Genomic DNA, 15981 nt, shown 5'->3' on the forward strand with positions numbered 1-15981 from the left:
TATTAAACAGAAAGCTTGCGATAGTTTTCAGTGTATTTAAGATTTTAGCCCACTGATGCAATTTTGAAATCCACCAATTTCGAACCCATTGAAATGTTAATTTTTCATTTGACGGTAGAAAATACATTAACCTCTATTTAAGCTACTTGTGTATAAAATATATGTATATGCATATATACTACTCGTCCGCGTCCCTCAGACGAGCCTGCGTCTGCTGGCCGATGTCGTAGATGGCGTTCTGCTGGAGCAGCTCGTGGGCCTCGTAGCGCAGGGACTCCTCGTAGGCGTACTGGATGCTGGTGTCGTAAATCATCAGCTTGCACTTGGCCAGCGCGAGGATGGAGTTCCTCAGCCGGGCGATCACCTCCCGATCCGCGCGCGGCACATGCTCGTTCAGGTTCTGAGCGAATCCTCCCTCGCCGCCTTCCTCCTCCTGGCCCTTGGTCGGCGATATCCAGATGTAGCCATTGTTGCCCAGGATCACGGAGGCGCCGCAGGGCAGGTTGTGGAAGTGCATCTTGCGGCGCTTGACGAGAGCGGGGAACACCTTGACCAGGATGCCCTGCGATAGTTTTCCATACTTCAAACTGCGCGTGTACAGCGAAAGGGAGCCCTCCTCAAAGATGTTCTGGTGGCCAGAGAAGAAAGATTATATAGTTACTCCAGTACCAGCAAGTTAGGAAGTACCCACCTGGACCTCGGCAGAGATGAGATCGCCCTCGTCCAAGTATCGTCGCATCATCTGCTCGTCCTCCGCCGATCTCCGTCGTAGTTCTCCGCCTGGCAGATTCACCGAGGAGAGCAGTAGGATGGAGTCGAGCCGGGAATTGGTGTCCACTCGCCAGCGCTTCTGTTGCACCTCGCTGACGCGGGCCACCACCACGTCCCCGATCTCGCCCACATAGCGACTCTTAAGCGGGCGCACCGAGATCAGCTTGTTGACCTTCTGGATCACCCCGGCCACCGAGGACTTGATGTTCTCGTCCTCGACGAAGGTTCCGTGGCCGCGCATGAATCCCGCCTCCGGCATCAGCACTTCCCCCGGCGTATACACCCTCGGCTGTTCCTCCGTCTGCGCGGCCAGGTCGCGCCAGTCCACCCGGTCCAGGGCCAGATCTATCGCCGCGTTGGTGGACATCTCAGTTTGGCCAAAGCGAGGTAAACAAAAATTTAATTTTGAGCGAGGCAAAAAGAGCAACAGCTGGCAAAACACGCGCCACGCGGAACCGGTTCGGGTTCGGGGTTCGTTGCTGGTTCCGGTTCAAGTTCCATTTCTTCGCCGCAACTACAGTGCCTATCGGTTGCGGCGAATTGCAATTTTAAAAACCAATTTTGTTGAAATTCGAAAGTAAATGTAACGAAGACTTGCAAATTCTATTGCCTAACAAAAAATACATACAATCGAAATAAAATAAAAGTAAAGGGGATTAAAAAAAACTGTTAAAATCACGTTTTTAGTTTCCTTAGTTTTATGAAATAACATTTATTGTTAATGTGTATAATATATATGTCGAAAGCATTTTTGAGTTTGTCCTTAGATAAGCAGCATACAAATTATAATTTTAAAGAACAGCTTTGAAATAATTGCTCTGGCATTTCAATGATAAGTTATCTGTCTTCTTTAAGTTAGCTAAGCTCCATTAGACTTCTGAAACATTCATCATCTTGTTTCAGTTGGATTGCCTCAGAGCTCGCAGGCACATTCCCATCCGGAATAATATTTTCTAGAATAAGACTAAAAACTTGAAGTAGAAAATGCATCGGCTTCTGTTCCTAATTTTTTTGGCTCTCAAATACCAGAGCAATGCAATGAACTTTTCGCCATTGCCGAATCGAGTGATAGATGCTCCAAAGCACCTAAAAACCCGAATGATCCAAGTGCGAAGCTCCTACTTTGGATACTCGCTCGTCATCCGTCCAACCAGGTGAGATCTTATCCTAGGGAAGCTATCGATCCCAGACTGTGATTGCACTTGAAATTCCATGAAGTTCCTTCTAACAAAAAACTTCGTGATCAATGCAGCATCTTCGTGGGAGCTCCGCGTGCTCAGTCCACCTTGGAATCGCAAGGCAGCATTAATGAGACTGGAGCTGTCTACAGATGCCCCCTGGCCAGTGGATCCTGCTCGCATTACGTCCTAAACGACAAGCTAAATAAGCAATTCCAGTGGCTGGGCGGCTCTATGGATGGCGGCACCAAGGATACGGACAAGCTGCTCGTGTGCGCACCTCGGTTTTTCGTGCCGAAGAACAAGAACTATGGCCAAATGAGAGGAATTTGCTACTGGGTTCGGGACACAGTGGCAGACACTCCTCCGCTGAGCGACGTGAGGACTATCAGTCTAATCCCTTCGCAAGCAGAAGAACATTTCATGCTGGAGCTGGGGCTCAGTGCCCATGTGACGGACGACAACTCGGGGTTCCTGATCGGCGCCCCGGGAGTCCGTAGCTGGAAGGGATCGGTGTTAGTGCACCGCGGAGAAGATTTGGCTGCCCAGGGAAGCTATGCAGTCAAGATGCTCGATTCGTGGGATTGGGTAAAGAATCACTTCACATACGTCGGTTACGCCCTGAGCTCCGGATACTTTAGCAGCAATAACCGGACCAGTCTGCTCTACGTGACCACCGCGCCGAGCTCTGTCCTGAATACCGGCAAGGCATACATTTTCGACGTTGTGGGAGAGATAGTCCGTAAGCTGCATGTGTTTCACGGCGAGCAGTTGGGCGAGTACTTCGGTTACTCCGTGGTGGCGGAAGATCTCAATGGCGATGGACTAACGGATGTGGTCGTATCCGCGCCACTCAACGCTCTAGGGGATTCCTATGACGTGGGTGCCATATACGTGTTCATCAACAAGGGATTGGTGAGTTAACCGAATTCCCTATAATCGCCATTAGTCAGACTGCTTCTATTTCCCGCTTCAGTTTAAATTCGAGAAAAAGATAATTCGCTTGCCATTGAGCAGTGGTGCCCGTTTCGGAAGTTCGCTTTCTAAAGTGGGCGATATCAACCACGACGGATACAACGGTGAGTAATCCTCTGGGTATTCGATATAGTATCTCATTAGTTCACATGTAGACTTGGCCGTTGGAGCGCCCTTCGCGGGAAACGGAGCGGTATTCATTTTCCTGGGCAGCGAGCACGGATTGCGGGATGAGCCGAGCCAGCGACTGGATGCTCCTTCGCGGGAGCCGGGTCCATACGGAGCCCACATGTTTGGACAAGGCCTCTCCCGCGGATCGGACATAGATGGCAACGGATTCAATGACCTGGCGATTGGAGCGCCCGGTGCCGAGGCAGTGTATCTGTATCGCGCATATCCGGTGGTCAAAATCCATGCGACTGTGCGCTCGGAATCGCGCGCGATCAGGCCGGAGCAGGAAACGATTACGGTGACCGCCTGCTACCGACTGGAAACTACTTCCAAGGCGAGGCAGATGCAGCAGCAGGAGCTGACTTTCCGGATGACCATAGATGAGCTCCTGCAGCGGGTATCGTTTGCGCCCATGCGCACCAATGAGGTGTCATTCCAGGCGCAGGCCGGATTGAGCGGGAGTTGCCGGAACTTTTCGGTGGGGGTGCACTACACCGGTGGCATATTCACGCCCATTGATCTCGAGCTGCACTACGAACTGGCCAAGAAGATTCCCCATTCTCACGAAGCATTCTGCGAATCCTGCGCCGTTGTCGATCCCCTGGAGCCCAAGTATGCCACGGGGACGCTCAGCTTTATGACGGGATGTGCCGCCCATGTGTGTGTATCTGACTTGCAGCTGAGCAGCAAGGATGTGAAGTAAGATGAAATCTCGATCATTCGTGTGTGATTCCATCTAATCTAATCGTGTTTCTCAGTTCTAGTTTCATCTTTGGCTCCTTGGAAGTCCTCAGTTTCAGTTACGAGATTACCAACAGCGGAGAGCCCGCCTACGTGGCCCAGTTCAATGTGACCAGCTCCGCCCGTCTGCCCTTCGCCAAGGTTCCTGGGAACTGCAGGGTGCGGCACGAGGTCATGCTGTGCGATCTGAACGGCGGACGAGCGCTGGCCAGAGGTGACAGCGAATCCCTAACCATCATCTTCGATGTCACCCAGCTCAGTGGTCAATCACTTACCATCGAGGCAGCCGTATCCTCTGCGGGAATGGACCAGAATCCGAAGGATAACACGATGAGCACTACGATTAGCCTAAGGGAATACGCCGAGATCGACGCCAGTGGGTAGGATTGAATGGAAAATCATTAGATATTGGGCGGATACGACTAAATCAACTTGGTATTTCAGTGGTCCCATAGATGGACATATCGCTCTCAAGGAGTATCCCTACTCCGCGGAAGTTAACAACAGCTACGAGTTCAAAAGTCATGGGCCCAGCATCATAGATGAGCTCACTGTGTACGTTGATGTACCCATAGCTTATACAGTAACGGGATCCGCGGGGATCAAGTCCATCTTTAATATAAGCAGTCTACAGATGCAGGCCACCCACGGTTCCGAACTGGTGCCCATAAAGCTCTACGACCAGACTAACACTCTGGCTAAGGAGTACCCCTTGGAGGACTCCAGTCGAAGAGCGAACCGAAAGCGAAGGGAACTCCAGCAGGATCAGTATGCCATCATGCCGGATGTGAATATCAGCGACATACTGACCAAAGAGAATCTTCCCGCGAATCGCACTCTTGTGCTCGACTGCCTGCGCGGCAACTGGACCATCTGCGTCCGATCGCAAATGCGGGTGCAACTGAAGCCGGAGCAGCCCATTGACCTAAGGATAAGCTTCAAAGTGGACCTAAATGATTTCGTGAATACCTTCGATTACTTAGTCATCTTCACCAACGTTGAAATGTTCAAGGAAGGCGATTCCACATCAATTGCCCTCAAGCGAAACCTCAAGCCCAATGTGATCTTCAACTATTCAGAGACTCCACTGCCCATTTGGTACATCATTCTGTCCCTGATCGCTGGACACCTGCTGCTCGGTGCGATGACCTATATCCTCTACAAGGTTGGTACAGTGTGTATTCTGGAAATTTTTTCTAATGCTGCCATATCCTCAGCTTCGGTTCTTCAAACGCGGCAAGAAGGAGGAGCTCAAGAGATTGCTGGAGGAGCACAGATCCGAGACGAAAGAACCTGCAACGGATTGTGAAGGCAACCAAGAGGAAATCAACGTGGAAATGCATTCTGATTTAGAAAATTAATAAGTTGTTAATGATGAAGGTCCTTGTAGATAATCTTAATGGATAATCCCTTTAATACAAATAATTAAATATTATAGCATAAGAGACGAATTAAAGGAAATATTTATTAAATATTATAGAAATTATTATACAAATAAATCACAATAATAATATAAATTAATATGAATAATATAAATGGTTTTGTATGAATAAGATGGAATGGTTTGCCTAATAAAAGCTAACGTGTCGATTTCTTTGTTCAGCTTACGTCTTAGCCAGCGCCCACTGTACTTCGCCGTGTCGCCGTTCGAACAGCTGTTTTCTGTTGTGGACAGCTGTTGTGGCTGCTCCGCGAAAATTGCGCAGAAAATAAAAAAGTGAATTGGCAGCAGGAAAATGGACCAGCCCGACGACCATTTCCGCTACATACACAGCTCCTCGCTCCACGAGCGAGTGCAAATCAAGGTGTAAGTGAAGAAGGCCACGAAGAGGCCACGTGGGGAGGAACTGGCGAACCCAATCATTATTGTTGCTTTTCACAGAGGGACGCTCGAGGGGAAAAAGCGCCAGCCGGACTATGAGAAACTGCTAGAGGATCCGATCCTGAGATTCTCGGGCCTGTACTCCGAGGAGCACCCCTCGTTCCAGGTGCGCCTGCAGGTGTTCAACCAGGGCAGACCCTACTGCCTCCCAGTGACCAGCTCCTACAAGGCGTTCGGCAAGCGATGGAGCTGGAACGAGTGGGTGACGCTGCCGCTGCAATTCTCCGACCTGCCCAGAAGCGCCATGCTGGTGCTGACCATCCTGGACTGCTCGGGCGCGGGCCAGACCACGGTCATTGGAGGCACCTCCATCTCAATGTTCGGCAAGGACGGCATGTTCCGCCAGGGAATGTACGACTTGCGAGTGTGGCTGGGGGTCGAGGGCGATGGCAACTTTCCCAGTCGCACGCCCGGCAAGGGCAAGGAGTCGTCCAAGTCGCAGATGCAGCGCCTAGGAAAGCTGGCCAAGAAACACAGGAACGGCCAGGTGCAAAAGGTGGACTGGCTGGACAGACTGACGTTTCGCGAAATCGAGGTGATCAACGAGCGCGAAAAGCGTATGTCGGACTATATGTTTCTTATGATCGAGTTTCCCGCCATCGTGGTGGATGACATGTACAACGTGAGTCATTGGAACACTGATCCTGGCCAGCATTGAGCTTACAGTCTTGTCTTACAGTACGCCGTGGTCTACTTCGAGCCGGAGGGTGACGTCAAATACAAGCTGCCGGCCAAACCTAAGCTGGTTTCTGTGCCGGACTCCGAGATCCAAATGGAAAATCTGGTCGAGCGCAAGCACCATCGATTGGCCCGTTCGGAGCGTTCAGGCATCTCGGACAGAGATGCCAAGCCGACAGCCAGGTAAACCGTACATCTTCAGAGATTAGAACTGCACTCATGCATGGCATTCCCGCAGCATTCGCGATCAGCTCCACACGATTGTCTATAGGTATCCACCCACCTATGTTCTGAGCAGCGAGGAGCAGGATCTGGTGTGGAAGTTTCGCTTTTATCTCTCCTCGCACAAAAAGGCTCTGACCAAGTTCCTCAAGTGCATCAATTGGAAGCTGGAGGACGAGGTTACGCAGGCCCTTTGGATGCTGGCCAACTGGGCGCCCATGGACGTGGAGGATGCCTTGGAGCTGCTGAGTCCGACTTTTACGCACCCGCAGGTGCGAAAGTACGCTGTTAGTCGATTGGCCCAAGCGCCAGACGAGGATCTGCTGCTCTACTTGCTTCAGCTGGTGCAAGCGCTGAAGTACGAGGATCCGCGGCACATTGTCCACCTGCATGGCTGCATCTTTCCCGAGCGCGATGTGGTGCGGTCCATCCTGGACGACAACGGCTCTCTGCTGGACCAGAGCAGCCTATCGGATCTGAGCGCCACGAGCAGTGGACTCCACGGCTCGGTCATTCCGGCCAATCAGCGAGCGGCCAGTGTTTTGGCCGCCATCAAGAGCGATAAGTCAGTGAGTCCCGGTTCAGCGGGTGGCAGTGGCAGTGGTGGTCAGGGATCGGTTGCGCTGCCAAACCCCTCTGCTCCCGCCACTCCGGGCAGCAGCTCGTTGCCCTGCGACTCAAACTCCAATGCCCTAATGCTGGCCGAGGGCATCAGCTTCGGCAGTGTTCCAGCCAATCTCTGCACATTCCTGATCCAGCGCGCTTGCACGAACGCCACGCTGGCCAACTACTTCTACTGGTACTTGTCCATCGAGGTGGAGGAAGTGGAGTCGGTGAGGAAGCAGGACGAGAGGGCCCACGACATGTACGCCATGGTGCTCAAGATGTTTCTGAAGGTGCTAGAGAACGGTGGGTGTAATTTAACGAAATCATGGCTCATTCTCTAATTCCCTAATTCTCTAATCCGCTCATCCGCACAGGCAACTTCAACCTGAGAGGCATCTTCTACAACCTCCGGAAGCAGCGGCGCTTCATCGACGAGCTGGTCAAACTGGTGAAACTGGTGGCCAAGGAGCCGGGAAATCGCAATAAGAAGACTGAGAAGTTCCAGAAACTGTTGGCCGAACAGGACATGTTCAAGGTGAACTTCACCAACTTCGAGCCCATTCCGTTTCCCCTGGATCCGGAGATCTACATCACCAAGATCGTGCCCATGCGCACATCGCTCTTCAAGAGCGCCCTGATGCCAGCCAAGTACGCCATGACCAACCAACAAACTCTACTCACTCACTGAATACTTCAATCCTAATCCTTAATCCTATTCGCAGGCTCACCTTTGTCACTTCGATTGCCCATCACGAGTACGCGGCCATTTTCAAGCACGGTGATGATCTGCGCCAGGATCAGCTCATCCTGCAGATGATAACTTTGATGGACAAGCTGCTGAGGCGCGAGAACCTCGACCTGAAGCTGACTCCCTACAAAGTGCTGGCCACCAGCTCCAAGCACGGCTTCCTCCAGTACGTCGACTCCTGCACCGTGGCGGAGGTGCTGGCGCGGGAGGGCAACATCCACAACTTCTTCCGCAAGCATCATCCGTGCGACAATGGACCCTACGGCATTTCGGCGGAGGTCATGGACACCTACATCAAGAGCTGCGCGGGCTACTGTGTGATCACCTATTTGCTGGGTGAGACTAAAGGAGTGTAACCAGGTGGATTCCGCTAATCCTTGGAATTTCCTCGCAGGTGTGGGCGACCGGCACTTGGACAACCTCTTGCTGACCACCAACGGCAAGCTCTTCCACATCGATTTCGGCTACATTCTGGGACGCGATCCCAAGCCCATGCCGCCGCCAATGAAGCTGAGCAAGGAAATGGTGGAGGCCATGGGCGGCATCAGCTCCGAGCATCACCACGAGTTCCGCAAGCAGTGCTACACGGCGTACCTGCACTTGCGGCGGCATGCCAACGTGATGCTCAACCTGTTCTCTCTGATGGTGGACGCCACTGTGCCGGATATCGCTCTCGAGCCCGACAAGGCGGTCAAGAAGGTGGAGGAGAACCTGCAGCTGGGCCTCACAGACGAGGAGGCAGTGCAGCACTTGCAGAGCCTCCTGGACGTGTCCATTACGGCGGTGATGCCGGCTCTGGTGGAGCAGATTCATCGGTTCACCCAATACTGGCGGAAGTAGAGGACATTGCTTGCACAAGAAATTGTGGGAGGAGCGAGTAATCCTAGTTCGGTTCAGCTGAGTTGTTTAACATCAAAAGTGTACATTAGATTAATACCTTATACTTATCAATACTTATTAATATTATTTATCCTTTAAATCCTAGTCGTAAGTTTGCTTTAGTCGTAGGTGGCCTGTAGCTAAAAGTCCGTTGTGCGGAACCAAATGTATCCACATATACTATATATCTTGTCACAATTGTAGTATAACCATTTAATCGGGCAAACATGCAGGTGCGCTCCAAGAAGCCCGTTTGGTTCCTGTTCAAGATGATGGAGCTGCTGCTGAGCCTGGGCTGCTGCCTCGTCCATTGGACCTGCTTCATGGAGGAGGGTGTGCCGCACATCTTCCTGCTGTGCGGAACGTACGGCGGCTCGGTGATCATATGCTTCATATCACTGATTGGAGCTTTCTACGCCGAGCGGCCGACGATGAAGCACGAGGCGCTGTTCGGTGGGATCTTGGGTGGCCTGCACATGGTCACCGTGTACGCCAACATGTATGTGGCCACTTTGGAGGAGTTCCGCACTGAGCGCTGGCCCAGCTTCTATGCGTGCTGTCGGGACAACGCCATTGTGGCTCTGTACGCCGGCGCCATTTATCTGATGCACTGCACCTTCGCTCTGGATCTCATGTTCTCCCACTCACGCAGTCGGGCGAATCAGAAGATGCATCCACAGCGGAGCAAGCGACCACTGCAGCTGTACTTCATCAGCCGGGGCGCGGAGGCCTATCTCAGTCGCTTCTGGTTCTTTCGGCGCATCGCCGCCAGGATGCTGACCAGCGCCCAGCCATCGGAGCATTCCGGCCGGAAGCGGCAGGTCTCGTCCTCCGAGTCGGACTCGGATGCCAAGGAGAGGGAGGAGGAGCGGATTAGGAACTCGGAGGTTTTCAAATAGCTCAAGTAATTAAATATTAACGTTCACCTGCTCGTGTGCTCACTGTAGTTGTGCCTTTTGAAAGCCCGCTGCTGTGCAGCCCTGGCGCCATCAGCTGTTCGCCGCATAACAGCCCCGTCTCTTGGAGCGCGCGCACTTTGACAGCTGTTCGTTTACAGTTCCTTTGGTTCTTGGAAGTTTGTTTGGCGCGCCGCGTGTGATTTTCGTTACTTTTGCCGGAATTGTGTCGATTTTGTGGATTTTTGCATTGGTTTAAGCCTGCGGAGGAGTCCAGCTTTAATGACGATGGCGAACGGTGCGGTGAGTTGCGGGGGGAACGCACTGCGTCGTCCACTTCGCCATTGTGCGGATGCATGGCTGGAAATTTCTGTCTGCAAACTTTTCCGATTTTCATAGTTCGATGCGTGGTGGAAACTTCTGCGGGCGGCGCTCGAGCTCTGGGTCTGTGTGCCTGTGGTTTTAGTTAGTTGCAGGTACTCGTTGCTAAAACTTTTGCTAAAAGTTAGCCGTTGCCACTAAAGTTGCCGCCCGAGGCAACACAAACAAACGAAAAAAAACGAAAAAAAACGGGACTAGCACACTCGCGGCCATGTGCATATGAACACTTAGACGCCGTGCCAAAACGAAAGGCACAGTGGGCCTTGGCTAACTCTGAAGATTGGAATTCTTCCCTTCAAGAAATTCCAATTTCTAGGACTTTCCCAATTTCCATTCTGACTTTGGAAGAGGCGGAAAACTGAGTGTGTAATCATCATTTCCCGTTTTCGCCTTTACAATTCACTCGATCTGTGCAATGTTGTATAGTAGCAGCAGCAACAGGAATCTCTTATCGGGAGCACTATGCCACATGCCACTCTTCCCGAAGAGAGCCCACTGCAGCTGCGAGTGCGAGTGAGTGGGTGGGTGTGCTACTGGCGAGCGAGCGAGCGAGCATGACTCACCGCTGCCAACTGCACTCAACTTGGCCTTTGTTATTGTCTGTGGCTGCAAGCCATCGAGCCACCGAACCACCAGGCGGCCCAGCCCCAATCCACTCCCTCCGCCCTCCGCTGCTAGCCCCAATTCCCCGGTCGTGGTCCTTCGAGCCGGTCCAAATGCAGCACGTGTTCCATTCGGTGTGCAAAGTCAGTTGGAATGCCAAGCTGGAGTTATGTGTGCGCACTTGGGGTTGTGTGGGTGTGTGTGGAAAGCGTGTGCATCTGAAAGATACATTTTCTAGATCGCAGCATGTTTGGTTTAGTTGGCAGCTAAATTTCACTACGTGCAGTTTGCGGTGGGTGTTGGGCCCAAAGTCTCGGAATTTCAACTATGTTTCGCAACAATTTAGCCGGCTGGTGATAACGATAAAACGGCGAGTTTCCGAGTCGATTGAGTGAATAAGATTAATCGTTATGGTGATGAGTTCGTTACGATGAGATACAAAGGCTGAGATAATTAGAGCAAAAATAGGTGATTCATACATACATATGTAAGTTAGCTAACTTACTTGAAGTCAATGCATGCAGAATTGTCATTGTTTGTTGAACTTATCATATGGAAATAGTAGTAATTGTGGTTGAATCTTAGCTGGCAGCACGTTCCATTAATTGGTAATCGCTTTTGGCTTTTGGCGCACTCTTTTCGTTTCGCCTCATTTCGGATTCGTGGAACCCAAAGGTGGTTCGTCTATAATTTCACAATCGACCCATGGGTGGTGCACCATTGTAATTGAAGTCTTAACTCCGACTTCCTATGTGCAGTCGCTTTTAGCTGGAACTTTTCGGGCCGTCGACGAACCCAACTCCCTAAACGAAGGTTCCCATCGTAGCACCGGAGCCCCGTAAGCCCCCATCTCGGGTTTTGGCCCCAAAAACGCTGTGTACGTGCCGCTAGTTCAGCTCCATAGATTGTCCGGTGGTAATCAGTTTACGCTGACGACGTTTGCTACCACTTTCCACCGCCACCCCTCTGGCCACGCCCCTGATCATGCAGATACAGCTGGGGTCAGCCAACTAGGCGAAATGGTATAGGAACATACTTGAAATATGATTGTTACTAGCGTATTTCAGATTCAACAACTTAGTATTTGTGCTTCTACTCCATTGTTCAAACCCAATGTGGTTACTATATGATGGCCCTATAATGCTGACCCCGTCTGTGGCGCATTCATATTCAAATCCAAGTGCAAGTCGTGTAGCTACATGCGAAACTCTGTGTAAACCGAAGTGGCTCTCATTTATTTTTCGTTCAATTCTATTTCGCTGCCGTTCGTTTTTCATGAACCGATACTAACACGAGTGCTACTATTTCAGTTGGTTACTAAACATTTAGTGCCCCCCATACTCCCCACTACCCCTCCCCCTGCCCCTGCGGATAGCCCCGCGAGCATCGAGCGCAGCGGGCTGACTAAGCGAACGAGCTGAGCGAACGGCGGCGGACGAAATGTCGCGCCATATTAACCATATTGCGCGGTGCCAAAAGGGGGAAGGCTTTGCATACTGCCCATGCCCATGCCCATGCCCCAGTATGTGGGGCTCCCTATCCCCTCGTTCCTGCCTCCTGCCTCCGTCCTGCCCCTCGCATCTGCCCGCATCTGTCGCCTGGCAGTTAGCTGCAGTTGCTCCATTTGTTTGTTTGTATTCGCCTGCCAGCCGGCAAGCAAGTACAGTGAAGCCTTGCTAGCCTGACAATATTGTGTCTGTAGGATCTACCTTTGGTGTTGCATACTTACAAGTGGCGGTTAAAATTGAAATGTTTTAAGATTACATTCGATACGGATTAGTCCATTATGAGGCTCCACTGTTCGCATTAGTTTTGTTGGAGTGTGGCGCTGTGTTTTCGCTACAGTTGTTGTTGTCCACAACGTGATAAAAACTTTAAACATTGAATTGTGATACTTCGTCACTTGGTTGTAAATTGAAATAAGACTACCTTCCAACTTCCCGCACCACCAAGTGCCACCAAGTGCAGCCCAAGAATACCCCATCCCTCCCCAACCCGCACCCCACAGAAGTTGGGCGAAATGCGAGGCGAGGGCAAAAACAAAATAGCTGGGAAAGCCGAGAAAATAAAAAGAAAAATCTCTTGCAATTGTCAGCAAATTTGCCTCCAATGGGCGAGAACTTGGTCGCCACAAGGGTTCCAAGCACGAAAAAACATTAGGAGCAGCCACTGAGACATTTGTTTAATAAGCCGTCTTTTCTGCGAGTGTATGCTTGTATGCTTGCTTATGTATGTGGGCGCACTCATTATTTATGTGAGACTCTGCCCGATTCCATATATTCCATATACTCCTCGATCGCCCGATTCCACTCTCAATTTCAATTTCAGTGCACTTTGCGACGCCTTCGGCTTGGCTCTCCGTTTTGGCCATCCGTCTGGGATTTTAGTTATCAGTTTATAGTTTTTAGCCTTTCGATGCCTGCGGTTTACGTAGATACTCCGATCTGCCTCTGTTCGTTGCTTTGTGCGGTTTTATTCGGCGTTTGATTTGCGAATATGTGCAAAATTTGCGCAAATTAAATAAATAATGCACGTGCCCGTACTTTGAATGAATTGAGACTTATTCAAAAGGCTCGCGAATAAATTTGAACAGAAGAAAGCCAAAAATGCAAATGCATAATACATTTGATCAATCGCACACATAATTCACATTTTTTTATGGTGAGTTCACAAATGTTATTCGTGTGTAAATTTAATGATAATTATGTTTAGTTCGGTTTCAAGTCATTAAAGAAAGGTATTATTTTAAGTTTATAAGTAAGTATATATTATCTGAAGCTAAAAACCATTATTGAATAGTCCAGGCAAAATCAAAACGGGCTGCGAACGGACTTTTATGGTGCCTGAAATTACCGTAGGCCGAGTGCCAAGTTTATGGCTTTTGAGTCACAGACGGCTAACATAGCGCACTCTGCTTACCTTTGGCTCAATTATCTGATAAGGCAGCTATATATGTATATATATATATATATATAGGTTTATGTGATGAGGGAGGGGGAGGGAGCGACTTGAGCGATATCCGCGGTTTGTTGACCTCCGCGCTGATAAAGATTTTCCCGTTTGTGTATCTTCTTCTGGTCGCTGGGTTTGCGAAAACTTAACTTGCACGAAGATCATGGCTAGAAAGCGGACCAGAACGACCGCTTTATGGCTAAGAAGCGGCTACTATGTGGTATGACTATATGGTAATTAGGCGGCTAATAAGTAAAACCCGCACGTAGCCCAAATAAAAATGGTAACAGAATCGCCGATTGGTGACTGACTCTCTCGAGTCGCTTTTGGTCTCCCAAGGCCAGTGGATCTATCAGGTTAATTACCCGCCATTGTTAATCCTAGTACTCCCACTACTCCCACGCCCCGCGCCCTTCATCTCATCTCGTTTTTAGTCGGCCAGTTGCCAGTTGCCAGTTTTTGGTTTTTCGTTTCTGGGCTCCGCCAACTTTTTTTTTCCCCCTGCCCATAATGAATTCAATTATTGTCACTCGAGTGCGTTAAGTATGCCGCAAAGGTATGTGCCTACTGTGGTCTACTCGTATCTGTATCTGCGAGATACATTCGTATGCTAATACGTGCCCAGCGACAAAAATCTAATGCCGAACGGCAAGACAAATAGAAGGCAAAGGCTTCTGCGTCACTTGAAATTAAAATGCCTGTGCAGAAATAGCAACAGAATTACCAAAATAAGTGGTGGAGGCTAAGGCTCAGAACTAGTTTTCGAGCGCATTTCAGTCGCCGCTTTGGGTCACAAAGAGTTGCGAGGGCGGCACGAAAAGATAGGTGACAGTTCAATTAGTTGCAAGTAAATATGGAAACTTGTTCAAAAAACTTGGAAATCTAACTAGCAAAAAGTAGCTACTACTTACGTATAAACTTATAAAACTAAAGTAGAGAACTTTCGTATCAGCCCCCTTGATATGACTTTAAATTTATAATGCTTTTTGTTGGCGGAATTTATGAATGTAGCTACAGATAGATTTATTTATAATAAGCTAATTCTCCCCCCACCTTTGGCTACGTGATTATACTGTTGTCATTCGACAGACCCGAAAGAAATCTTATACGTTTGTATAGTATTCTCCGATTTTGCCTGCGTCACTTGAGTCGCGCCATGTTAAAGTCGCGTTTCGTTACCAATCTAATTTATTAATTCCGCCTAATGTCTGATTTCTCCACTCGGCTGTTTTTCGTCATTCTCTGTTCTTTTGGGATGGCGGGCCCCGCCCTAATCTTTACACAAAGCACTGCTGCCTTTTGTTTTTAACAATTGCTCACTGCCTCTCGCTCGCACTCCGACTAGCGCTCTCTCTGTCGCTCCGCTGGGTTCTTGGTTTGCGCGTGTATTTGCTGCCTTTATAAACATGTTTTCGCATTAATAATACATTTTTATTCGCTAATTTAAATGTTGTTTACATTTAACAAAAAACCAGTTAGAGTCTGCGACATATCAGCACATATATAATCGCAAACACCAGCGGTCACAACGATGTAGCTCGACTAAACTAAACCATACTTATATATATCTCATTAATACTTTTGATTTTGCAATCTCAGCTAAATGATGATGTTACTGTATATATGAAATCCCCAATGATTCAATACCACTAATATGTTGACCGCAAACGTACATGAGTGTAGTACATATAGAAACACACATACAGCAGCACTTCTGGGTGGAGCCTAAACTTTGATAATTTACTTAGTCTGGGCATGTTTTTGTGTGTGTGTGCTTCTTTCTTATTCGTTATTTATGCATTTGTTAAACTTAGACTTGGGAATCATTCGATGGCGACTTAAGACTTACTCTGTTTCCAAAACGCTCCCCATGGACCAGATACCCATGCTTTTCACTTCACAGCAGCTAGACCAACAATTGTTGAATTTGCTGAGAGGAAAGGGTTGCTGGAAGTGGCTGTGTCGCTTTGTGGGCGATTAAACCACCCACAATCAACGCCTTGAGCAGCGGGCCCATCCACTTTGCCTCCCCTTTTGTTTGAAGATATCCTTGTCAACGCATTAAATAAATGTTGTCGCACCCCCAAAACTGGCTGATCAAATCCTCACCAGCTTTTTTCCAACTCAAAATGTTAAACAATGTGGTTACCTTAATGTATATTAACATTTTTTTTTTGCATCTGCTTGAATTTGAGTGGTCTAAATAGACATGCAAGTCCTAGAATTTGTTTCGAAACTCAGTTCCGGAACCCTTTGGTTCGTATCCTATCTGCGTTGAATTGAGTGGTTTTATCTCGA

General features: G+C 49.3%; 5 protein-coding genes across 9 annotated transcripts in view; 4 read left to right on the forward strand and 1 right to left on the reverse strand.

Annotated features, from left to right (window-relative positions):
• Positions 1 to 17: 17 nt before the first annotated feature.
• Rrp4 lies at positions 18 to 1217 on the reverse strand. Of its 2 annotated transcripts, none has more exons than NM_137963.2 (2): positions 692 to 1217; positions 18 to 628 (listed from the first exon to the last, which is right to left on the reverse strand). In NM_137963.2, exons 1-2 carry the CDS (start codon positions 1136 to 1138, stop codon positions 179 to 181), a joined length of 897 nt encoding a protein of 298 aa, NP_611807.1. In that variant the 5' UTR covers positions 1139 to 1217; the 3' UTR covers positions 18 to 178. The 2 variants fall into 2 exon arrangements, with proteins under 2 accessions (NP_611807.1, NP_001286771.1); NM_001299842.1 differs by having other exon boundaries at positions 106 to 628.
• Positions 1218 to 1671: 454 nt separating this feature from the next.
• On the forward strand, positions 1672 to 5263 carry ItgaPS5 (Integrin alphaPS5 subunit). The gene is made up of 7 exons (NM_137964.2): positions 1672 to 1925; positions 2024 to 2864; positions 2926 to 3028; positions 3080 to 3794; positions 3854 to 4216; positions 4281 to 5001; positions 5054 to 5263. Exons 1-7 carry the CDS (start codon positions 1756 to 1758, stop codon positions 5195 to 5197), a joined length of 3057 nt encoding a protein of 1018 aa, NP_611808.2. The 5' UTR covers positions 1672 to 1755; the 3' UTR covers positions 5198 to 5263.
• Positions 5264 to 5491: 228 nt separating this feature from the next.
• Pi3K59F (Phosphatidylinositol 3-kinase 59F) lies at positions 5492 to 9045 on the forward strand. Its single transcript, NM_057785.5, has 7 exons — positions 5492 to 5643; positions 5719 to 6340; positions 6398 to 6579; positions 6635 to 7527; positions 7599 to 7872; positions 7947 to 8308; positions 8367 to 9045. Exons 1-7 carry the CDS (start codon positions 5573 to 5575, stop codon positions 8810 to 8812), a joined length of 2850 nt encoding a protein of 949 aa, NP_477133.1. The 5' UTR covers positions 5492 to 5572; the 3' UTR covers positions 8813 to 9045.
• CG30184 (uncharacterized protein) lies at positions 8973 to 9780 on the forward strand. The gene has a single exon (NM_166608.3). It carries the CDS (start codon positions 9079 to 9081, stop codon positions 9748 to 9750), a length of 672 nt encoding a protein of 223 aa, NP_726341.1. The 5' UTR covers positions 8973 to 9078; the 3' UTR covers positions 9751 to 9780.
• Positions 9781 to 9890: 110 nt separating this feature from the next.
• Positions 9891 to 15981, forward strand: part of apt (apontic) — a 34636-nt gene continuing 28545 nt past the window's right edge. For 3 of the 4 annotated variants that reach the window (NM_166610.3, NM_166611.3, NM_057831.5), the window contains exon 1: positions 9891 to 10050. Coding sequence is in view for 2 of the 4 variants with exons in the window: in NM_057831.5 (NP_477179.1) it covers positions 10030 to 10050 (21 nt within the window). In the remaining 2 variants the exon portion in view is untranslated. Of the gene's footprint in view, positions 10051 to 13057; positions 13393 to 15981 lie in introns of those variants that run through there. The other variant, NM_166609.2, reaches the window with a different exon arrangement.

This window comes from Drosophila melanogaster, chromosome 2R (assembly GCF_000001215.4).
Source record: "Drosophila melanogaster chromosome 2R".
NCBI lineage: Eukaryota > Metazoa > Arthropoda > Insecta > Diptera > Drosophilidae > Drosophila > Drosophila melanogaster.